Source organism: Pelodiscus sinensis, chromosome 6, assembly GCF_049634645.1.
Source record: "Pelodiscus sinensis isolate JC-2024 chromosome 6, ASM4963464v1, whole genome shotgun sequence".
NCBI lineage: Eukaryota > Metazoa > Chordata > Testudines > Trionychidae > Pelodiscus > Pelodiscus sinensis.
Genome location: NC_134716.1, coordinates 112,637,766 through 112,662,689, shown reverse-complemented (window position 1 = coordinate 112,662,689; position 24,924 = coordinate 112,637,766). Strand labels below are relative to the sequence as shown.

Below are 24,924 nucleotides of genomic sequence, written 5' to 3'. Positions count from 1 at the left end.
CCTGCCCTGCGGCACCACCGCTTACTCAGCCAAGTCTGGCTGGCGCGGTCCTAGTACAGGCGGACATAGGAAAGCCACCTTCACTCCCCTGGCAGGCGTCCTCTGGTGCCTCGATGTTATTGCGACTATTAATATGAGGAGGCCACATAAGGACCTGGAGAGATGCATGGCTAGCCTGTATAGACAGCAACAGGGACGTGGAGTCGGCATGAAGAGAGGCGGGTTATCGCAGGGCAGCTAGTTGGAGATTTAAGCATACGGGCATTATTGTGCCTCAGTTTTAAGGATGGGCACACAAATGTTATTAGGTCCTCATGGAGGCACCGCTGAAGATGTACGTTTTTAGGCGAGATCGAAGTGAGGGGAAGCTGGCAGACAAGCAGGGGTGCTGAACCTGTGGAACCAGATAGGCAAACTGGTATATTATGGAAACTACTTCAAGTCAGGGGGTACTGCAGTTAGGGATGTTAAATTTAGATTAATCGAATAATCAGTGCAATTTGCATCAACTATTCAATTAGTCCATAAGGACACCTCCACCTTTGAAGTGTAGCAACAGTCCCAGGGCTCTTTGTACACTTCAGAGGGGAAAGTGTTGCAGGTAGCATGGTACCAGTGCCAGACTCAAGCAGTCCCCTGCTGATTCCATGCTCCCCACAGAGTTTAAAAGCAGCAGGGTGGCATGGAGCCTGGGGGCAGCTGAGTCCCCAGTTGACCCCAGGCAGCGTTTCAACATGGGAGTCCAGCATCTGGCTCCGGAGTCGACACTAAGCTGCCACTTCCAAGCACCCCATCTTCCCTCCCCCTTCTTATAGAGGCAGCAAGGGGGTGAAGCTACTGGTCGACTAGTCTTCACATCCCTAACTGCAGCACCCCTGCACTCTTAGGCTACGGCTAGACTGCAGCTTTTTCCCGGGATACTAGACGTACCCGCAGTCTAGCCGTACCCTTTGAATCCCAGCAGTCTTCAGAGACGTGTGGGAATGGCTTGCTGGGCATTCTGGGAGTTGTAGTCCACAGCGTGCGCAGACGAGGGAGTCGAACTACAACTCCCAGAAAGGCATGCGACCGCGTGCTCCTGCGCAGTGAGTCAAGCGCCATTTTGGAAGAGGGGGTGTCGTGCTTTGAACTAGCGGGCGGTAACAGTCGGTGTGGTGAGGAGAGCTGTCGTTGCCGCTGCGTGTTCCGTGTGCGCCTTAGCGCTGCTGCGGGGGCGTCGACTTAGAATTGCAGCCTCCACGCCCGGAAGATCTCTGGGGAGAAAGGGGCGGCGTTGGGGATGGAGGGCTTGGCACAGCCCTGCATCGTGACGTGACCAGCTTGCGCCGGGGAGGGAGGTAAGTTTGGGGGAGCTGGAGAAAGCGGGCACGGTACATCTCGGGGACATCACTACGTCGGAGGCGTGGCTGCGCCTGCCACTGCGTCTGGCTGTTTGCAGGGTAGTTGCTGTGTTGGTTCCAGGGCATTAGAGACACACAGTGGGGGTGAGATTATCTTTTACTGGACCCACTTCGGGGGTGAGAGACAATTTTTTAACTGTGACTCCAAAGCTTCACTTGCTAACAGGAGTTGGTCCAGTAAAATACATTACCTCCTTCTCTTGCTCTGTTTGGCTAATGGTCATCCTCTCTGCTTCCTTGTCCTGTGCCGAGGCGCCCACCTGAATCCTTGAGTAGCCGTTTCAGTAAAAACGTTTTAAGAGAAATTGTGTAACTTCCAATTATTTGCTGGACCGTGCGGATCAACATTTCTCCTTTGGTATTGACACCATGGAGTTCCACCAGACGGCAGCTCTTCCTTGGCAAACCAGTTCCTTCCCTCCCTCGTGCTGTCACAGTTTACACATCAATACAATTTGTGGTATCCTCTTAATAAAAATACTAAATCTTTCCCATATGGGTCCCAGTTAGATAGTTTGTCCTGTACTCCTCGAGATGCCCTCAATTAGTTGATTCATTTTATGAGGCTTTGATTTTCAAAGGTGCTTTAAGGGAGCTAGGTGTCTATTTTCCATTGGATTTAACACTTTTAAGCCTTTTTGAAAATCCTAGCTTCAGAATTTAGCACTATTCTACAATTATGAATTTTCAGTCAGTTTTCAATCCATTAGATTATTATAGCCAAGCCAATTTAAATTAACTTTAATTGCATAGATAAGAGGATTTAAGAAGCTCTTACAGCCTGTAAAATGCCCCCCACAACTGTAGTTGGCAACGTTCTTTAATACTCCATTCCCAATCATTTCTGCAGTGATAGCGATTTACTACCTTGGTATTGTCAATTGACTGACTTGCTTATATGTTAAAGCCATTTTTACTAGTCTGTTCAAGTTTGCTTCATTAATTTTTGGGTCTTCTGTGCTAGTAGTGATGTTATAGAAGGATTTCTTTCTAGGATGTTCCAGCTGAATCCAGTGGTCTGGCAGACTTTCATCTGTTCATCTGCTAAATGCCCCTCTTGCTAAACCAGGATCTTTCAGTATTTAATGTTTGGAAAAACAATGTGGCCAGTACAGAATATGGGGTGCCTTTTGCATATGAACATTCAGATTCTTTCCCCTTTTCTTTGTCCAGATGCAGACTTATTTTTGTTCTGTGGTCTTTGTTTTGTTGCCTTTGTTTTTCTGATAATGCCTACTCATAGGTGTATGCATGCATTTATATATTTATTTATTTGTAAAGCTCTGCAGTCGGTAGCTAGATTGACTATCTGGATTACAGTTTAAATACAAATTTTCAAATGCTGAATGGAATCTGTTAGCTGCACTATTTAAAACAGGAGTGGAGAACGTCAGGCCTGCGGGCTGTACACAGTTCAGCAGGGCTCTTGTGTCAATAGACACAAGAGCCCTGCAGCTATCAGTGACTGTTTTGCCTTTCCCATTCTGGCCCTGGCCACTTCCCGCAGCTCCCATTGCTCAGGAATGGCAAACCACAGTCACTGGTATCTACGATCATCTGTGCCTGTGGACGTTCAAGTAAACAAACCATCTGGCGCCATAACAACCATATGCGGTTTGTAGGCCAGAGGTTCTTCACCCCGATTTAAAAGCTATCAAAATTGGTAAAAGTCTTACTGGAAATTAATAAACATGTTGATGCATGACAATTAAATACATCCTCTCATACATTATACTTCTGTATTTCCAAATATCTGTATCGCTATAGCGATTGGTTATATTTTTGTTTCTTTATTCAGACTCTTCAGAAAGATGAGAGGGGATTCTACTAATCATTTGGATAAAAGCTATGGCATGTTCATTTGAAAAAGACAGCATTTTCTCACCTGAATCGACTGTGTCTTCTCTCCTAGCAAGCTGCAGCCTTAACAATAGTAATTCCCACTCAAACAGCTCAATTCAGTACAAAGACAAGGTGTATGACTCTGCATCTCGGGCTTTGGAGGCCTATATTGAAGATTTTAATCAAAGTCTTATGTCTTCAGAAGTTAGCACTGGAAAAATCTGCATAGGTCAGAGTACTCCTAAAGATAAGTCAGCAAAGTGTGGTTCTGTACAAAAATATGGTACGTTTCCTATAAATTAAGCTTAAATTATGGTTCCCCCACTCACCTGCTTATCGACTAGTCAATGGAAATTCCATTGACTAGTTGACTAAACTAAATTTAACTTCCCTAATTTGAAATATGCTTTCATTTACAGTCCTATACTGACATCAAAACACTTATCTGAATGGTGCCCTGTTTTGGTTAGATGAACAACAGAAGATGCTAGATTAAGCAATAGGCTTAAACTGCAGCAAGGGAGGTTTAGGTTGGACATTAGGAAAAGCTTCCTAATTGTCAGCATGGTGAAATACCAGAATAATTTGCATACAGAGGTTGTAGAATCACCATCACTGGAGATATTTAAGAGCAGGTTGGATAGCTATCTATCAGGGATGATTTGGATGGTGCTTGGTCCTGCCGTGAGGGTAGGGGACTGCACTTGGTGACCTCTAGATGTTCTTTCCAGTTCTAGTACTCTATGAATCTGTGATCTCCTCCATAACCACTAGGGATGTTAAAATGTGTTTATCAAAGTAAATGTGTAACTGCTGAAAATTCAGTTGTTACAAGCAGGAAGGGGGCAGTTGGCTCCCTGGGACCCAGTGTGCACAGGGAGCTAGCTTAAAAGCCAACTCCTCACATGCCCCAGCTCTTGCCCCCCCACCTCCACAGCGCTGCTGCCGTTGACAGCAAGGCATGCTAACTGATGAACCTTGTAAACAGTTACACATTCAGTTCCCTAATAACCAATCCCCTCTACATTTCTACAGAGGTAATATGAGTGTTTTGAATCATTGGGAGTAAGACAAAAGTTTTAAATGATTTTATTTTTTTCATTTTAGAGAGAAGTGGAGTTAAAATTGACACTGATGCTTTGAAACATCAGTACAAAATATTCACACTGTAATTTTGTAAAAAAAAATGTAATGTGCAAAATACATCGTAGGTTTTTTGAATACATAATTTTGATGCATTTTTAAAATTTAGAAAAATGTGTAAAAAAACAGTTTCTTTGTTTTTTCAGCTTTGGAAGACTTTAACCAGCAAGTGAAACTAAACTCAATTGCCTCACCTTTTATAAGACAAACTCTTTGTGACCCGGACTTAATTAGTCTCACCACAGATGATCTATTAGCATTTCCAGCAGATGGATCACTGCCTTTTATCTACAGGACTCCTTCTGGGTTAGGGCTTCAAAGTGGCAAGTGGATTAGGAAGTCACTGAAAAAATCGGCCTTCTATCCATATCAGAATTCCTCATTTGATGTTGAAAAAGACTTTGGTTTCCAAGACAATGCTGTGGATACTCAAAATCAGAATAGAGACATTGGCAAAGAGAAATACAATGTATATAAATCTCACAAATATAATTCTTTATTTTCTAAAGAAAATTCAGGAGATCACTGTTTCCAACAACACTCTATACCTGTTTCTGACAAGAATTATCCAAGGTGGCTTACTAGCCATAAGTCTGACTTGAATGTCTCTGGAATAAGTAGCATTCCTGATTTCAATTACCCAATCTGGCTAAAGAGTAATAACCTTTTATCTGATTCAGCTAATCAAAGCTTTATTCAAACACTTAACATACAAGAAGAATTTTCCTCTTCAAAAAATTGTGAGAATCTGAAAAAAACTCACATTGTGGATAAATTGAACTGTAATTCTTTTGAACAAAATAGTTATGTGGATCCAACAGATGACCATGAAGTAACAGGAAATTGCAGCTATGACAGACCAAGTGCACACTTCCAACCTAGCAATGTTCTCTCAAGACAGTCTAAACAGCCATTCAGAGGTAACTACATTATTCATGGTTTGTTCGTGAATGTTTTTTGAGAATGCAAAAATGTAACTTTTAGTCACACGTGACAAAACATGGTCCTGCTATATTGTGCAAAGTGAACCACTGCACAGTAAGGCTGTTCATATCATTCACCATTGGTGAATAGTAAAAAATGTATCTAATAGTAAAAAATTCATGAGTAACATAGTTCTTCTGATCTAACCTCCAGTTTAGACAGCTCTGTGTCAGTAAGAGAGCTTCTGGCCTCAGCATAGCTACTGCTTCTCGGGGAGGTGAATGGTGAAGCTCTCCTGTCAGCATTGTAATATCTTCACTAAACTGTTACAGCAGCACTGCATTGTTGTTCATGAAGACAAACCCTTAGTACATTTAAGGTAAACCAACTAAGGGTCTGAAGTCAGTATGCATAAATTAAAGCGTATTTAACCTTACTCACCCACTTACTGGATTCTGTTGTTCAGGAGTAAAATGACCTTGGTACCACATCAATTTACAGCTGTTCTACGTCCAAAATTTAGGTTAACCTAACTGCCATTCAGTGGTGTGAAAAATTCATATCCCTGGAAGACATAAATAAGTTGACTTGAGTCCTGGTATAGACACAACTAGGTCAACACAAGAATTGCTCAGTCAATCTAGCTCCTGCCTCTTGGAAGGTGGATTTAAAAAACTGGAAGTTTAGCATATGTGTACACTCTGCAGCTACAGCAGCACAGCTACAACACTATAGTTGTGCCATTGTAGCGTCAATAATATTGACCTCTCCTAAGTTAGAATAAACAAAGGGCACTTTACTTCTAAATGAGAGTACCCATCTAGAATTAACACATTTTAACTTATGCACCTTGACTTCGCATTTCTAGCAGTTTGCCTTTGTGGCCAGCTTCTGCCAGTTTCTCTCAGAACAGCAGCAGCAGGCCCTGCATTGAGCATATCTGTGATCAGTTGTAACTGGAAAAAATAGAGGTGAGCTGGACATTGCTTATCCCCATACCCTCTAAATGGGAACAGGAGTCATACCTTATACCTACAAGGGCATAACATGGGGCAGTAGCTCCCCCAACTCTTTAGCTAAGCTTGACCCACAACTACTTTGTGCTCAGTTTCCAGTCCTCTCTGGGGGCACGATGTGGAGCAGGAGCTCTTTCAATTCTTAGGATAGGGAACAGCTTGTTGAGCTGGACTCCTTTCATATATCCCCCAGCATGTGGTGCCAGTGGCCCATCCACTTCAGCTTTTTCCTGCTGCTCGAAATGTAGCTGTAAATTGTTCATGGGAAGCATCCCATTGAGTATTTGATAATGCTCACTAAAGTGGTTAGTCGTTAAAGGGTAGAAGTCTGTGCTGCAGTGGTCAGGCTTCAGCATTCACATAGATGGTAATGTGTAGTTGGGATGGGAATTATTTAATAAACAGGAAATTCATATAAAATCTAATTTAAAATATTTTAGATGGCAAAGTCAAGTCCTCTGAATTTAGGAAATGTTAGATTTATGGATGTTGCCACAATTTTTGTTTACCCCCATTTATGTGTCTGTTTTATAATGCTGTTTTTAATTATGATCATGACTTTTTTCTCCCAAAAATATATGTACCTCACTCAGTTCAGAGGACGGTTGGATAGGTTTGCTGATTTAGGATTGTATGTGAAATCATAAATCCACTACTTATTCATTTTTGAGTGCTTGACTTTGCAACCTAACTAACGCAGTTATATGTAATTACATATGGTGTCAAGTATCAGAGGGGTAGCCATGTTAGTCTGAATCTGCAAAAGTGACAAAAAGTCCTGTGGCAGCTATAGATTAACAGTTTTATTGGAGCATAAGCTTTCGTGGGCAAAGACTTACTTCATCAGATGCATCTGATGAAGTAGGTCTTTGCCCACGAAAGCTTATGCTCCAATAAATCTGTTAGTCTATAGTTGCCACAGGACTTTATGTATGGTGTGTGTACTAGCATATTTGGAGGGCTTGAAGCATCTATTAAATAACAATAACAGGGAAAATTCACCTGTTGCCAGCCATTTAAGATTCCTCAATATTAATGTAGATTTGATTGAATGATTTGAATATCAAAATACTTTAAAAGTTAAGGAATCTTGAGTGCTGTATTCTATACATGAGCTATGAAAGGAAAACTCTGACTGCCTGGAAAGATTGTAGCTGTGAGCATCTGTTCATTTTCCTTTCAGTTCGCATGTACAATTGAACAGTTATATGCCTTACAGCCATGGTCACCAACCAGTCAATCACGATCGACTGGTCAATCACGAGGCATTCGGGTCCCCCCACCCCCCATTTTCCCCCCATCCCCGAGAAGCCCCACTACCTACCTCCAGCGTAGTGGCATGCTGGGCACATTGCGGGAGGGGGTATCGGCCCTGGAGGAGGAGTGTGGTGGCTTCCCTGCGCCACAGGAGGGGTGAGTCGGGGGCCAGGGATCGGCCCCGGAGTTTGGCCCAGGGGCAGGCATGCGCAGGGGTTTGGCTGCGCCATGGGAGTTGGGTTTGGCCCCAGGGCAGGCACGCATGGGGGTTTGGCTGCGCTGCGGGAGAGGGGTTTGGCTGCGCCGCAGGAGGCATGCGCCAGCTTCCCGGGGGGGAGGGGGGGGGTGGGAAGGTCCTGGGAGGAGGCGGGTGCAAGGGACTCTCTGCCCCCTCTCCCTAGCCTCAGAAACCTGTCCCCAGTGGCATCCTGTCCCCAGCCTCAGAAACCTGTCTCCAGTGGCACCCTATCCCCTGCCCTCCCGACACCCACTCCCCTCTCCCCAGCCTCAGAAACCTGTCTCCACTGGCACTCTGTCCCCAGCTCTCCCGGCACCCTGTTCCCTCTCCCCAGCCCCCTCTCCTCATTACCCAGTCCCCTGTTCCCTCTCCCCAGCCTCAGAAACCTGTCCCCACTGGCACCCTGTCCTCTGCTGTCTAGCACCCTTCCCCAGTACTATGTCTCCTGCTCCCACCAACACAGTTGGGGCCACATTAGTGAAGCTTGGGAGGGAGGGGGGCTGGAGGAGGGTTTTTTTTTCATCTCACTTGTGTGGCACCAACTGACTTTTCTGTGAGTCAGTGACCCCTGACTCAAAGCAGGTTCCCTGCCCTTCTCAAAAATAAAGACAATGCAGAAACTTTTTGTGTTTGACAAAGTAGTTTTTTTTAAATGAAGCTTAGCCAACAAACCCCCAATTGGGGCCAAGCCCCCAACTGGCCACAGCATCATAACACTCCTGCATTCCCCTTTCCCCCAGAACTGACATCTGAGCCTATCATACACTGGAACCCCCTGCCCTAAGCCCCTCACATACTCCAACCCAAATTCCTGAACCCTCACATTCAGAAGTCTGTGGCTTGCTTAGTACCCTAACCTTACATCTGACCCCAACGCTGCACAGCCTGGAGTCCCCTTCCCTAGCCAGCGTTCCCTTATCCACCTCCTCCTGCATCCAGATTTCCTCCCAGAGCTTGTACCTCTCTCCTCTTCCCACACCCAAACCCCTCATTCCCACCCCGGAGCCTACATATCCTGTCTCAACCCAGCGAGGGTATGGCTAGACAGCAGGAGTTTTTCAGGATTCCAGAGATATCCCAGAAAAAACGTTTCTGCATCCAGGGATGCGTTTGTTCTTCCACTTCTTTTCGTGGAAGAGCAAACATGATCTTTTGGTCGCCCCTATATTCCTCTTTCCATGAGAAATAACGGGCTTCCAAAAGAAGGGTTTTTCTGACATTTGGTCCAGTCTAGACAGGCCAAATGTTGGAAAAACTTCTTCCTACAGAAGAATTGGGGGGAAAAGCAGCAGTATAAGGGTTGGGGATAGCAAGTGATGGAGAGGGGGAGAATAGAGAGGGCGGGGCTTCAAGGAAGGGGCAGGGTGGTAGATCTTGGCTTGTTCTGCCATTTAAAAAGCGATCTTAGGTGTAAAAAGGTTGGAGACCATTGCCTTACAGCCAAAATAAAGATCTGCAAAGGCACTGAAGCTGGAGGTCTCCCCACTATAAGCAGGAACCAGCTTTCAATAGGGCATTCTTTGGGAGGGATGCTCACATTTTGGAATTCTCCTATCCTAACTCTACCAGACTAACCTTCAGGATGTGGTACAAGAAAAATCTTTTCTCCCAATTGTTAGGGTGTGTTGAAGGTTTATCTTATCTTTTGGGATGTATTTTATGTTGGGAAGAGATTTTTCTGTATTTGAGATTTTTCTGAGAATTTAGAGCTTAGAATAGAGGCCTATTTGTTTTATAAAATCATCTGCCAAGATTTTAAAAAATAGTGCCTAGAATTAGTCTCATAGGGTGTGTCTAGACTACATGGCTCCGTTGTTGGAGCCATGTCAAGTAGCTTACTCAACATAGTCAGTGAAGCGGGGATTTAAATAATCCCCGCTTCATTCAAATAAAAATGGTCACCGCGTTGTGCCGACCGACAATCAGCTGATTCAGCACAGCGCAGCAGTCTAGATGTGGCGCAGTCGACAAGGGAAGCTTTTGTCAACCACTCCTGTAAGGCTTCCCTTGTTGACTGCGCCGCATCTAGACTGCCGCGCGGTGCCGGATCAGCTGATTGTTGGCACAGCATAGCGGCCATTTTTATTTGAATGTAGCAGGGATTATTTAAATCCCCGCTTCACTGACTATGTCAGGTAAACTACTTTGCATGGCTCCCTTGAGGGAGCCATGCAGTCTAGACACACCCATAGTTCCATATGAAGATGCTTAATTCCATATTTAAGCAAAATTTTAAACACTACATTTTATAATTTTGACAGTAACATCTGAAAGAGGACAGACTATTTCCAGTGTCTTACAAGTCATTTAGAATAAGTCTGAATGGAATAATTGAATAATGAAAGTGAAATCGTTCATTTGAAGAATCTTAGTGTATAGTAATGGGTGGTGGTGTGATATTTTTTTTTTTAGATGACCAGATTGAGTTGCTTATTTTGAAGGCAAAGAGAACTCTAGAGTCTTCTGTTGAGAATTTATCAAGTGCTCTGAAAAATGATGACAGCCCTTGTACCGTAGATATATTGGAAGGAGAAAGATCGTGGGAAAATGTTCCAGTTGCTTTGTGAGTAAATAAACATTTTAAAAGTCATAATGCAGTCCTGCTCTTCTGGAAGAGTTTTTGCACAAGAAGCTGCCAGTGTAGACATAGCCCAAGTGTTTCAAAATAGATTCCCTGGGGACTTGCTCCAAGATTTTTCTAGGAACAGGTGAAGCTGACTGGCCTGTTCCCTAGATCCTCCTTTCTTCCCTTGTTTAAAGATGGGCATTACACTTGCCTTTTTTCTCAATCATCCAGGACCTTACCCGATCACCAGGGCTACGTCTACACTGGCCCCTTTTCCGGAAGGGGCATGTAAATTTCACCAGTCGTCGTAGGGAAATCCGCGGGGGATTTAAATATCCCCCGCGGCACTTAAATAATAATGTCCGCCACTTTTTTCCGGCTTTTAAAAAAGCCGGAAAAGAGCGTTTACACTGGCCCCGATCCTCCGGAAAAAGTGCCCTTTTCCGGAGGGTCTTATTCCTACTTTGAAGTAGCACTTTGAAGTAGGAATAAGACCCTCCGGAAAAGGGCACTTTTTCCGGAGGATCGGGGCCAGTGTAGACGCTCTTTTCCGGCTTTTTTAAAAGCCGGAAAAAAGCGGCGGACATTTTTATTTAAATGCCGCGGGGGATATTTAAATCCCCCGCGGATTTCCCTACGACGACTGGTGAAATTTACATGCCCCTTCCGGAAAAGGGGCCAGTGTAGACATAGCCCAGGAGTTTTTAAAGATAATGGCCAGTGGCTCTGTAATTACATCAGCCAACTCACTCAGCACACTTAGATGCATTAGAGCTTTTCCTCTTGTAAACTTCCTTTTTGTGTTTGAGCTCAACAGTCAGGTCGCCTGCCATATTTGCTATTCCTTTTGCATATTGAGGGCAAGACAATTGATTGTGGCCATTTCTATAATTTTATATATTAGAAATCTTATGTTCACCTCCCCAGTCTCTTTTCCTCTAGACTAAACATGCCTAGTTCTTCCAACCTTTCTTAGATTGTCTTCAAAACATTTTATCACTTTTGTTACACTCTCTTGTACTACTATCTTTAGTCTGTTCATGTTTTTCTTACTGCGGTGTCCAAAATTGGACATAGTATTGCAGCTGAAGGCCTCACCAGATCCAGGTAGAGCAGAACAGTTTCACGTCTTACGTATGATATCTTTGTTAGTATGCCACAGAATATTTACCTTTTCACCATAGAATCATGCGGTTGACTACATTTCAAATTGTGACCCGCTATAACCCAGCAGTTCTTTTCTGAAGGCATTTGTTTCCTACTTCATATTTTAAAATTGATATTTTTTGTCTCCCTCGTTATATTTGTCTGTCTTTAATTGTATATTATTGGTGTCAGAACACTTCTCCAATTTATCAGTATCATTCTAATCCTGTTCTTTACACCCTCTGCCAACTACTGTTGTTTGCATATTTTATAAACATATAAAACAGTAGTTCCCAATGATATAATAAAGTACCTTATAGCAATTTGAGTTTGTAAAGCTGTTTCATTCTTTCCATTACATGTCTGTCTTTTTGTTTAGCAAACCCCCGGTGCCTGTACAGTGTGACGAAGTGGAAAACACTCTACAATCTCCCAAGGCTCACATTGTTAATGAATTCCTTGAAGACTGTTTAAATCATGACAGTCAGGTAGGTGAAGTAAAATTGTCTGTCATGTAATATTTCTTTCTGTATCAGAGGCAGCAGTGTGGTGGGGGAGCAGGCATGAGCCTGTGCTTGTGGGAAGCCAGCTTTTAAGCCAACTCCCCCATGAGCACTAGATCCTGCCATCCTGCCCCACCCTCCCCCCATGCAAAGTTGCCTTCCCCCTGCTCTCCTGTATGTAAACTTGTAACCACTACAAGTTTCAGAGGTTCCATGTTTACCCCAAAAAACCTCAATTTAAAATCCATAGTTAACACTAATTGTTTCATTGCTTGCTTGAATTTTGTGTATTATATTTTACTAAGAGGCAGTAATTACTTGGATTACATGATGTCATTGTCCTTATGTAATATCTGATCTCAGTGATAATTTTGTCAGTCAGTTGAGATCCATAGGTTAATTATGTATTGCATTTCTTCTTGTATTCGTTTTACTCTTGTCTTTTAATTAAACGGAATAGCTTAGTCCACCAGATAGACCAGATCCTGTGCACCATTTAGAACAAAATCAAGAATTGCCTGTTTCTTTGTAGGCTCCAGGAAAATATAGTCTCAAAGGCATTTATGGTGCCTACAAATATTATCTCTGTCCCGATCTGTGGAGACTTACTCAGTCAATAAGGGGATAGTTGAAATCTCTCATTATTAATAGGTTTTCTGGGTTTTTTTGTAGCCTCTCCAGTCTCCCTGAATATTTTAGTCACTGTCAGCAATCTTCTCAAATGGTACATAAGAATGGCTGTACTGTGTCAGACCAAAGGTCCATCTAGCCCAGTAGCCTGTCTGCCGACAATGGCCAGCACCAGGTGCCCCAGAGAGGGTGGACCGAAGACAATGATCAGCGATTTGTCTCCTGCCATCCTTCTCCAGCCTCTGACAAACAGAGGCCAGGGACACCACTTCTATCCCCTGGCTAATAGCCTTTTATGGACCGAACCTCTCTGAAATTATCTAGCTTCTCTTTAAACTCTGTTATAGTTCTAGCCTTCACAGCCTCCTCTGGCAAGGAGTTCCACAGGTTGACTACACACTGTGTGAAGAAGAACTTTCTTTTATTAGTTTTAAACCTGCTACCCATTAATTTCATTGGGTGTCCTCTAGTTCTTCTATTATGGGAACTAATAAATAACTTTTCTTTATTCGCCCTCTCCACACCACTCATGATTTTATATATCTCCATCATATCCCCCTTCAGTCTCCTCTTTTCTAAACTGAAAAGTCCCAGTCCCTTTAACCTTTCTCCATCTGGGACCCGTTCCAAACCCCTAATCATTTTAGTTGCCCTTTTCTGAACCCTTTCCAAGGCCAAAATATCTTTTTGAGGTGAGGAAACCACATCTGTACATAGCACTCAAGATGTGGGCGTACCATAGTTTTCTACAGGGACAGTAAGATATTCTGTATCTTATTTTCTTAATTCCTAGTATCCTAGTTGCCTTTTTGACCGCCGCTGCACACTGTGTGGAAGTTTTCAGAGAACTATCCACAATAACTTTAAGATCTCTTTCCTGATTTGTTATAGCCAAATTAGCCCCCATCATACTGTACGTCTAGTTGGGGTTATTTTTCCTGATGTGCATTACTTTACACTTATCCACATTAAATTTCATTTGCCATTTTGTTGCCCAATCACACAGTTTGGTGAGATCTTTTTGGAGTCCCTCACAGTCTGCTTCTGTCTTGAACAGTTTAGTATCCTAAACAGTTAAGTATCATCCGCAAACTTTACCACCTCACTGCTTACCCCTTCCTCCAGATCATTTATGAATAAGTTGAAAAGGATTGGTCCCAAGACTGACCGTTGGGGGATACCACTAGTTACCCCTCTGCATTCTGAAAATTTACCATTTATTCCTACCCTTTGTGTCCTGTCTTTTAACCAGTTCTCAATCCAAGAAAGGACCTTTCCTCTTATCCCATGGCAATGTAATTTACACAAGAGCCTTTGGTGAGGAAACCTTGTCAAAGGCTTTCTGAAAATCTAAGTATACTATATCTACTGGATCCCCCTTGTCAGCATGTTTGTTAACCCCTTCAAAGAACTCTAATAGATTAGTAAGACATGATTTCCCTTTACAGAAACCATGTTGACTTTTGTCCAACAAATTATGTTCTTCTACATGCCTCACAGTTTTATTCTTTACTATTGTTTTGACTAATTTGCCTGGTACTGAAGTTAGACTTACCGGTCTGTAATTGCTAGGATCTCCTCGAGAGCCCTTTATAAATATTGGTGTCACGTTGGCTACCTTCCAGTCAATAGATACGGAAGCCGATTTAAAGGATAGGTTACAAACCACAGATAATAGTTCAGCAATTTCCCATTTGAGTTCTTTTAGAACCCTTGGATGAATGCCATCCGGTCCCGGAGATTTGTTAACATTAAGTTTTTCTATTTGTTCCAAAACCTCCTCTAATGATACTTCAATCCGGGACAGTTCCTCAGATTCATCACCCACAAAAGACTGTGCAGATTTGGGAATCTCCCTAACGTCCTCAGCCGTTAAGACTGAAGCAAAGAAATCATTTAGGTTTTTCAAGGCTTTATTGTCCTTGATTGCTCCTTTTATATCTTGATTATCTAGTGGTCCCACAGGTTTTTTAGCAGGCTTCCTTTAGATATATTTTAGAAATACTGCTGTATTTCCATTACTCTTCCCATAGAAATTCTATGGTACAATTTGATTCATTTAAGACTTTTTTATTATGTTTGACTCCCTTGCCATTTGCAACCTACTTTGTCATTTCTATATATTGTGTTTTATCACCTCTGTTGTGGAGGGGTGGGGAGGTGAGAGATCCTTGCAAAGAAATAACTGTCTAGTTTCATAACTTTCCCCTATAAATAGCAGTTTATAAAAAGTCCTCTCATCTTTAACATTAGCAATGTGAAGTGTTATTTATTAACAAAAGTAGGCAGATTTGGAAACAAGTGATATTTGTTCTTAAGCTACTGATGTGCCTTCTAAAATTACACGTTAAACAATTGGAAAATGTGGAAATTCACAGTTCACATTCTTTAAACAACTCTTTCCCAAGGTGTTTACCTTTCAGGTATTGGAGAGGATATGGTGTATGTTATAGGTGAATGTGGGGGGTTAAGTTTGATTCTGGATTTACCAATTTATTTAAAATTGGTATTTGGAATTGTCAATTAAAAATTTTTACATGTACATGATTATGTTCATCATTACTGTAACTTACATCTGTCGAATGGAGTTAAGGAATACTAAAAGTATGAGCTCTTACCAGCTTGCTATCAGAGCAGTTTCTACTTCCTTTACCATTTCTAGCCCTGATTGTGCCTTAGGAATATCTACAATTCAGTTACACACCTGGCCCAAGTCAGTGGGTTCATGCTATGGGACTGTTGAATTACAGTGTAAATATTCAGACTTGGGCTGGTACTCTAACTGTGGGACCCCACAAGGGAGCTGGGTCTCAGAGCCTGGGCCTAAATCCAAATATCTACACCATAAATAGACCCTTGGCCAACCCCTGCAAGCCCACACTATCTGCAGGTGTTTAACTGCAGTATATACATGTCCTCTATTACTCAAGATCTACTGCACTCTACTGACATTGGTTTCATGGGTTACAGTGTCATAAAATTAATATAGTGGGGATTTGAGGCTCTATATGCTATTTCTATATAAATTGAAAAAAGAGAAAATTCACATAGATCACAACTAGCAAATTGTCACCCAAAAAAGTAGCAGTTCTAATTGAAAAAATGTTATAGCTCTTGTCTCATTGCAGGATCAAAATCTTTCTGCTTTTTGTTTTAGGAAAATACTTTTTCTGGAGGTAACCATCATGGTCCAGTTGAAGCTTTAAAGCTAATGTTGTTCAACCTGCAAGCAGTTCATGAAAGCTTTAACCAGAATAAAACTGCTGAACAAAATGATGAGTTAAAAAAAGTAAGTAGTTTCTTATTGATATTAATATTTTATATAATTTTTCTGTAGGACTGTACTTATAAGGGCTAGAATTCCAGCCAAATTACAAAAATTGTTACTCTGATTCATTCCAGTCAAAGTTAATTACCTATTTTGTCATCTTCTCTATATTCTTAGCAATGCACTACTGTTTCCTAAAGCAGCTTTTCTACTGCTTTATCCAGTTTACTGTAACTCTGTCACAAGTAGTGGAACTTGCACCTGTTCTGTTGAGGAAGCAGTTCCACTGCCTAATGGAGCTCCATGTTAGGAAGCTTTTTCCTAATAGGATTCAGCCTACAGTTCCCCCTTAATTTCAAACCAAACCACTGCTCATAGTACTTTGGGCCATCCCAAATCATTCTCTTTGGTTTTAACAGGGTACAAATATCCGAAGAGTATAAACGTGTCCTTCTTACGTTATAAATTAGGCTTGTTATATATTATTTCAATGCTTTTCAACCTGTGTTTTGCAAACCTTTTGGAGTCCACAGACTATAAGATTTCCAAAGAGCGCCACACGTACAATTGAAATAATTTAGTGGTCTCCTTTTAACTTTTACCCACAAAGACCACAATTCAGGAAAGCATTTAAACCTATTGAAACCAAAGGGACTTAAGCATCTGCTTACTACTAAATACATGCTTATTAAGTGCTTTATTGAATTAGGATGTACTTAAGCATAATCTTAAGAATGTTCCTATATTAGGATGGAAGTCAGTCGCTCTTCCCCGTCTCTTCTTTTTCATCTTACCTCTTTAGTGAACTTTGGTTTAGCAATATATCTTTTTTTTAAAGAGATGTTTTGAAATTAATATTTCAAATATGGTCACCCACACACTGTTGGGACAGACACTGTCAGTCATTTGTTTATATTTGACAGATTTCTTTTTTAAGGTTTCAGAAGAAGCAGTTGCTGAATTAAAGCTATGTGACAATGACATGATCCCTATTACCAAGTCCCTTCGGAGGTAAGTGCACTGCTAATTCTCTTACTCTATGTAATTAAACATTCCTTCTGTCTCACAGTCTCACTTGGAAAAAAATTAAGTTATCGTGGATATGAGAATTACCACATCGATTGGAAACTAGCTGAAGAATAAAACAGTATTAAAGGTGAATAATAAAAATACATATCGTAGCTTTCTAAGGAGTATCTAGTGAGAAGCTGTAGGGATTTATCATAACATTTACATGATATCTTCTGGAAATCTTATAAAATTTGCAGGTGATGACTGAAATAATAAAGACTTGGAGAGGTTAGAAATAAGGGACAAGAAATTTTAAAAAGATTATTCCACCTAGAGATTTTTTTTTTAAAGTGTAATAACCATGTTACATTATAATTTTCAATAGGTGGAAGAAAGGAATTTGGAGAGAATAGTGGGCAGAAAAAATAGATGTGAACTTGTAATGCAATGTGGTAACAAAAATAGCCCATGTAATTTAATAGAGAGTATGTGTGTGTAGACGCATAACTGTTGCTTCAAGAGTAACCAGAGGGTTGGTCCTTCCCCAGAAAAGAATTTACTGCTTGGGAATTCTTCATTGCTGATGTCCTTTAGTTTTTTTAACTTCATAATGAACAGTTTTTACTTGAGCGAAACTTTTTTCCATACATGAAATAAATATTAATCTCATTTAAATAAATTTGTAGGAAACCTCTTGAAAACTAAAATACAGAATGGAAAAAACCCCAGATTTCATAATAGAATCACTTTAAGTGAATAACTCGAATATAATTCTGTTTCAACAAACTGCCAGTCTTCACTATTTATTGTATTATGTTAAATCTGTGTGTGTGTGTGTGTGTGTGTGTGTGTAAATAAATTTCACGTGGGACAGATGACATCACATCACTCTGTGTATACAGGAGTCAAGCCCCACCCACTCCCAGCCAGGGTCCACATTGGAAAGCTGGGGATGCCTGCAACCTGGCACTCCCCTCCTCTTCCCAGCAGCTAGGGGGAGAGCTATAGCAGCCGCGGCTTTTCCCCGGCCCTTCCCAGCATTCGGGGGACGGGAAGGTGGCCCAGCATGGTTTCAACCCAGCCCTCCCACTCTCAGCAGCTGGGGGAGGGCAAAAGCCAGGGCAGCCTTGGGCCAGGCACTCCCCAGCAACTGAGACCAGGGAAGAAGGATGGGGTGGCCTCAGACCCTCCCTGGCAAAGCAGGGAGAGCCTTGGCCCAGCTCCTCCTGGCAGCCAGGTGGGGAGAGGTGGCCATGGCCTCGGCCCACCCCATATACCCCAGTAGCCGGGAAGGGGAGAGCCAGGCAGACCTCGCCTTAGTCTCCCTCCTTAGTGGCCGGCAGCAGGGCAGGGGGAAGAGCCAGGGCTGGAGTGGCCTTGGTCCTGGGCCCTCCCCAACCGGAGGAGGGGGGTTTGGCGAGTATAACAAGCAGGGGGTATAGCCCCCTACTAAAGTAAAATGTAAAAAATTAAAATAATACAACTCTTAGGTACTGACACATTTCTAACACTGTGATGCACTATTTTAGCATACTAATTTGACTTCTAGACCAAGGCTTAGTCTATACTACAAAATTAGACTAATGTAAACCTCCTTGCCATGGACCTTGTGCATTTGTGTACACTTAAATTTGTCTCCCACTGATGAAAGATCGCCTTTATGCTGACATAGTAAGGATGTCTCTCTAACTGGCCACTGAGCTATATAAGTGAGGTTGATGCAGTACGGATATAGACACAGCATTACACTAAGGCCGTGTCCAGACTCAGGGTTTTTTTCGGGAAAAGTAGCCTTTTCCCGGAAAAACTTCCCCTGCGTCCAGACTCAAGTCGCGTTCTTTCGAAATTAATTCGAAAGAACGTGGCTTTTCTTTCGATGGCGGTAAACCTCAATTTACGAGGAAGAACGCCTTCTTTCGAAAGTTCCTCTTTCGAAAGAAGGCGTTCTTCAATGTAAATAGGCTGTCTTCGAAAGAGAGCATCCAGACTCACTGGGTGCTCTCTTTCGAAAAAGCGGATTTCTCTTTCGAAAGATCCGCCTGCAGTCTAGACGTGATCTTTCGAAAGAGGCTCTTTCGAAAGATGCTTTCGAAAGAGGCTCTTTCGAAAGATGCTTTCGAAAGAGCCTCTTTCGAAAGAAGCCTGCAGTCTAGACATAGCCTAACAGTCCAACAACTCTCTCTCAATGCCTGACACTGACCACGTTGGTCACAGTTATGAACTGAATCAGATGCAAGGGGTCACAGAGCTGGAGAGTACCCCCGTCCCCTACCTTTTAAGCTCAATATTTTTAAATGCCTTTTCCTAATTATCCAGCTTGGCTTGGCTGTGCAACTGCCCAGCTGACCATGTTCCAACTTGGATTAGACCAGAGATGATAGATCTTCTGGGCTTGTGAGAAGAAACTGTGCAGGCACAGCCATATACATGTTTGGACAGCACAGGGAATGTAACATAGCACAGGGAATGTAAGAGAAGGAGCATAATAGAGATCAGTAGCAGTGCCATGAGAAAGCAAAGAAATGGCAGCAGATGTGTCACAAGGCCAGGGAGACCAACAATCAATACGGTGTCAAAACAGAGATTTGCCACTTTTATAAAGAGCTGCATGCCATATCTGATGGAGACGACCCCTCCTCCCCCCATCACCATGTGTTGTAGATCAAGTCACAGGTCCTTGGTGTGAAATTGGAGGAAGAAGAGAATGGAGGATGTGCAATTGTGGAGTCTTGCTCCATCTCTACCCTTTTCACTCCACATCAGGAGACATTCGGGACAACTATAGCTTCACATGCAGTGATCCATGAGACATGTGTTGCTAAAACAGACATTAAGGTTACTATTCCTTCCCTTTCTTAAGCTCTGTTCCATAAACGTATTAAGGTTTTAATGTATGTATTTATATCGAGCAGAATTTTGATGTTGTTTTGTTACTTGATAAAATTTGTTTAGAAAATATATATATATATATATATATATATATATATATACACATACACACATACAGGCAGTCCCCGGGTTACGTACAAGATAGGGACTGTAGGTTTGTTCTTAAGTTGAATTTGTATGTAAGTCGGAACTGGTACATATTGTAGGGGAAACTCTAGCCAAACATTTTTTTAGTTTTGGATAGCATAGGGAAAGGTTAACTCCCCTCTAATGTTTGTTTTGCTGTCTGTTCCCCTGTTCAGAAGATTTCACATCTATTTCTGTCCCTGTGACAAACTCAGGACTAAAGGAGTAACTCATCAAATACCAAACAGCTCTGCACCATGCTTTGAGCTAATAGCTTTATTTCCACGCACCACCCAGGGTTCTAGGAGGAGGGTCCTTTTTTTGCTAACACAATGAGGCCAGCACTTTGTTTGTTTTGGTGGAGTCTTTGTTTGCCCAGGGAGCCCAGCATGTATAGGGGGAGGAGGGGCGGAGAGGCTGCTTTTGTCTGCTGTTCGGCAGCCTCTTGCTCAGGGGAGGGGGCAGCCTGTTGCTGGCAGGACGGGAGGGGGGAGGCGTGCAGGATGCGAGGCCGCGGGGGGGGGGGGGCAGCGGGCGTGGGGAGGCACTTTTCCTCTGCCCGGCAGCTCTGCAGGATCCCTGTCCCTGTGGCCAGCTGCTGCAGGCAGAGACCAGTTGGAGCCAGCCGAAGAGGAGGAGGAGGTGGATTCTAGGACCCAGGTGAGCGAGCCCCGGGGCGCTGCTGCGCTCCGGGAGCCCGGCATGTATAGAGGGGAGGAGGGGCAGAGAGGCTGCTTTTGTCTGTTCCGCAGCCTGTTGCTCAGGGGAGGGGGCAGCCTGTTGCTGGCACGGGGGTGGGGGGAGGCAGCGGGCGTGGGGAGGAACTTTTCCTCTGCCCGGCAGCTCTGCGGGACCCCAGTCAGAGCCAGCCCGAGGAGAAGGAGGATCCTAGGACCCAGGTGAGCGAGCCCCAGGAATGCTGCTGCGCATGTGCGGGAGTTGCCTCACCCTGTTCGTATCTAGGGATCCGACGTAAGTCGGATCCACGTAAGTCGGGGACTGCCTGTGTGTGTGTGTGTGTGTGTGTGTGTGTATATATATATGCTCCAGAATGTCTGGCAGTATTCAGAGTGCCCACTTCATTCTTGTTGTACATGGTGACAGAACTCATAGTATCCATGACACTGTAATAATCATCATCCTATAGGTGCAATGTCAGTATTAGTCATAGATGAAATTACCACATGCTTCTTCTCTGCCAATGCAGCTCTCATTCTGGAGTGCCTATATAAGAGGATTGGGGTGGGTTCAGCATAGAGATCCGCAGATGTGGCCTTTCAAATCTGAAAGTTCTGCAGCGCTGCTCATTATCCCAAATCTGCCCATCTTTCAGTGGTTATTTCTCTGGCTCAGACACATGTTCTGTCAACACCACTAACAATTTTGAATTGGTTCTCACTGTTTCCCAAAGCAATTTGACTTCCAGAAAATTGTCACGTTCCCCAGGGCTCTTGTGGCTCTGCAGATACTGGAGGATCATGCATCCTGTGCTTGGAACACTTGCGAGGACAGTGCAAAGCTATGTAGACTCCCTCCCTGCTTCTGTCAGAGATGGACAACAATAAGTCGTCAAAAGTTTGTGGGTCTTCAAAATAGGCACAAAAATGATGGACTAGATTTGGATGTATGATGGAAACTTGACCTTGCAATCCCAGTTGTCCCAGCACAACTCATTTCTGCCCCACCAGGCATTATAAAACTTTCCAAAGGCAGTGTACTGCATGGTGACAAGTTGTCCTCTGGGATATCTATCCATGATGCAAAAATGAGGAGTCCTGTGTGGTACCTTAGAGACTAACAAAATCTGTTAGTCTCTAAGATACCACAGGACTCCTCGTTTTTGCAGCTATAGATTAACATGGCTACTCCTGAGACTTTTTACCTATGGTGTGTTGCAATAGGTACTCCTGGTGAGTATGTGCAATGCCATCCTAAGGATCCCAGTATGCACAAGCAAATCTAACTTCAAAAGCTTTATGCCAAAATAATTTGCTGCAGCGAAAGGTTGTAGTCAGACATGCCCCAATTGTAAAATTTGATAAAATTAATGTATTCTTATTTTAAGCATAAAAATTTGAGGGCATAGAGAAGGAGAGCATCTCTAGTTCAGTATAGTAGATTGTGAAGAAATGACTTAATTTTGTCATGTGCACATGGACATTTACCTGTACCTTAAGGATTTCCTGGTATGTTCATGTAATGAGTTTTCCAGTAGAGTTCCTGGGAAATTACTGTGTAGTGGTGAGCTGGCAAGCTCCATATATGTTACCAAAAAGACTAAACTGTTTTAATTCTAAGAGAAGAAATAGAAACATTGGCCCTGAAGTCCAAACCAGAATCTCTAAGTATAAGTTGTGGAAGGACTCAAATTTAGACCAAAACTTACTAGTTTTGAGTCACGTGAAACCCTGCAATTCTTTTTTTAATAAACTATCTCACTCAAGTAAGTAATGAAAGCAAAGGACCAGTCTTCTCCTTTAAAACTCCTTGATTAAAATGAAAATAAAATCAAGACATAATATATCAATTCCGAGTTATACAATTTGAAGCACTAATTGTTTTGCCAGGCAAAATCCTTGGCCAAGAGGAGATTGAGGTTTTTTTATATAAATCAACCCAAAATATCATCCTCACATACTTTTAATAGTTCTCAATAGTAAAAATAGATATCTATAGAAAGAATGAAGAAATGCAGTATAATGTTGTCTATAGTTCAAATTTCCTTTATATCAGCCTTTAAAAGATACTTAATTTTTCAGTTTTATGTATTAATTTGAAAAGATTCCTCAAAGCTTAGTAAGTTGTATTAAGGAAATACTTCCATATCTGTTAAATTTACATAACTTAAATCATAATATATATTTGGTTGATAAGTCTCTTTTCTGTGTTTTTTAATTTAGGGCTTTACACCATTTGTCCCGGCTCAAAGGTCTAGTTGAAGATACCACTAGCAAACAAGATCAGAAATCTCAACATCCAGAAGATAGAAAGGAAAAAAACAGTATACAAATCAGAAATATTTTGTTGGAAACAGAGTAGTCTATGTAATGAAAATATTAGTACCTGTATAGTAACCGTTAACTTTCGTTTTTAAGAGCTGTTTCATAGGTCATTTTTTAATTTGTATTTAATTTGAGAGAAGTATGTATTATTTTAAAAGTACCATACATCGTTTCTACATTTCTTTTAATATTCAGGTGAAAACTCCAAAGTGTATGAATAATAAATGTAAAATATAATCTGTCAAGATTCATAGTATAAAAATATTTATTTTATTAAAAAAAACTTGAGCAGCCTTCAAAGAAGAAGTTCTGCGTTCTATAAATAACATAATTCAGGAACTCAAAATGCTATTCTGCATTCAGTGACTCTATTACATCCCCCAGATTCTGCTACAAAATTGATAGAAATAAGAAAAGTTACCCAAACAGGAAGGCTGTGTAACAATCTACTATGTATTAGAGTTTGGCTGTTTGTTTGATCAAGAACTACAGGTTGGACCTCCCTGCTCTGGCACCCTTGGGATGAGGGATTTTGCCAGACCATGGAAGGTCATATCTGGCTACCTGCTTCTGGCTCCCCCCAGCCTTGGACCAGCCCCCTGGCAAGCTCCCCCTTGTTTCCAGCCTCACTTCCCTGCCAGTATCCCCACCTCCTTCCCCACTATGCTGGGCAGCCCTGTTGGGTTGCGCCTGGCTGCCTAGTTGTGGCACGCCGGGCAGCCCAACTGCGGGGAACATAGGCACCAGCCCTCCACCGGGACTCTGGTCCTGTTGGATGTTGCCAGACCAGGGAGTCCCGGATTAGAGGTTCAAGCTCTACTTGTAAATGCTAAGAGCTAGGATCACCAAACTTGGCATACAGCTTCCTCTTAACCAAAAATTTAAGCAGTAGAAGGGTGTGATTGTGACAGGAAAACAGGATGTGCTAAGAATGGTATTGCTTCTCATAAAACCAAACAGAAAACAGACAGGATCACCAAATCAAATACAGTCCTCAATATTTACATAACTAAATGAATGTTGAAAGAGACTGAACCAAGATGAATCAGAAAAATTGGATGAACTTGGAATAGGCTTGCTTCTCAATAAATCTTACAGAAAAGAGATAAAACTGAGGGTATGTCTACACTACCCCGCTAGTTCGAACTAGGAGGGTAATGTAGGCATACCGCACTTGCAAATGAAGCCCGGGATTTGAATTTCCCGGGCTTCATTTGCATAAGCGGGGAGCCGCCATTTTTAAAACCCCTCTGGTTCGAACCCCGTGCAGCGCGGCTACACAGGGCTCGAACTAGGTAGTTCGAACTAGGATTCCTATTCCGAACTACTGGTACACCTCGTTCCACGTTCCTCGTTCCACGAGGTGTACCGGTAGTTCGGAATAGGAATCCTAGTTCGAACGACCTAGTTTGAGCCCCGTGTAGCCGCGCTGCACGGGGTTCGAACCAGCGGGGTTTTAAAAATGGCGGCTCCCCGCTTATGCAAATGAAGCCCGGGAAATTCAAATCCCGGGCTTCATTTGCAAGTGCGGTATGCCTACATTATCCTCCTAGTTCGAACTAGGAGGGTAGTATAGACATACCCTGAGAAATTTGGAGTAGTGCTCTTTTTTTCTGCACAGCTAAATCAATGCTTAACGTTTGAAAACTAGAAGAAAATGGTGTTAGAAATCAAATTGACTACAGTCTGTTTTTGTTAAAACACAGAAAATAAGAGTTTATGGGACTGAAGAAAAAATACAATTGATGGAATTCCCATTTTAAAATGTACTACAAAATTATTAAACTGTTAAATTTTTCCTATCTCTTTAAGAAATCCAAGATAAAAATTAACTATTTGAAAACTACAATCATTTAAAGAAAGAATTTTTTACAAAATATAAAAAAATTAACTGTGTCAAGAACCTAAGCAATACCAGGTAAATCTGTCAGTATTACCTAAAAGTTCTGAAATCATCACTTTC

General features: G+C 42.3%; 1 protein-coding gene across 4 annotated transcripts; it reads left to right on the top strand.

Annotated features, from left to right (window-relative positions):
* The first annotated feature begins 1,068 nt into the window (after positions 1-1,068).
* Positions 1,069-23,254, top strand: C6H18orf54 (chromosome 6 C18orf54 homolog). Of its 4 annotated transcripts, XR_012904980.1 has the most exons (9): positions 1,069-1,337; positions 3,199-3,525; positions 4,532-5,305; positions 10,233-10,383; positions 11,912-12,020; positions 15,823-15,954; positions 17,003-17,089; positions 19,606-19,779; positions 22,860-22,993. XR_012904980.1 is itself a non-coding variant. In XM_014580500.3 (8 exons), the coding sequence occupies exons 2-7, from the start codon at positions 3,249-3,251 to the stop codon at positions 16,896-16,898; spliced, it is 1,485 nt and encodes a 494-aa protein (XP_014435986.2). In that variant the 5' UTR covers positions 1,069-1,337; positions 3,199-3,248; the 3' UTR covers positions 16,899-16,944; positions 22,860-22,998. The 4 variants fall into 4 exon arrangements, 2 of the variants coding, with proteins under 2 accessions (XP_014435986.2, XP_006136978.2); XR_332950.4 differs by lacking the exon at positions 19,606-19,779 and having other exon boundaries at positions 22,860-22,997; XM_014580500.3 differs by lacking the exons at positions 17,003-17,089; positions 19,606-19,779 and adding an exon at positions 16,857-16,944 and having other exon boundaries at positions 22,860-22,998.
* The last annotated feature ends 1,670 nt before the right edge of the window (positions 23,255-24,924 follow it).

Coding starts and splice junctions, on each gene's coding strand:
- C6H18orf54 (XM_006136916.4), top strand. CDS start 3,249: ATGGCATGTTCATTTGAAAAAGACAGCATTTTCTCACCTGAATCGACT. Junction 10,384..11,911: donor GAAAATGTTCCAGTTGCTTT/GTGAGTAAATAA, acceptor CTTTTTGTTTAG/CAAACCCCCGGTGCCTGTAC. Junction 15,955..16,870: donor AAAATGATGAGTTAAAAAAA/GTAAGTAGTTTC, acceptor TTCTTTTTTAAG/GTTTCAGAAGAAGCAGTTGC.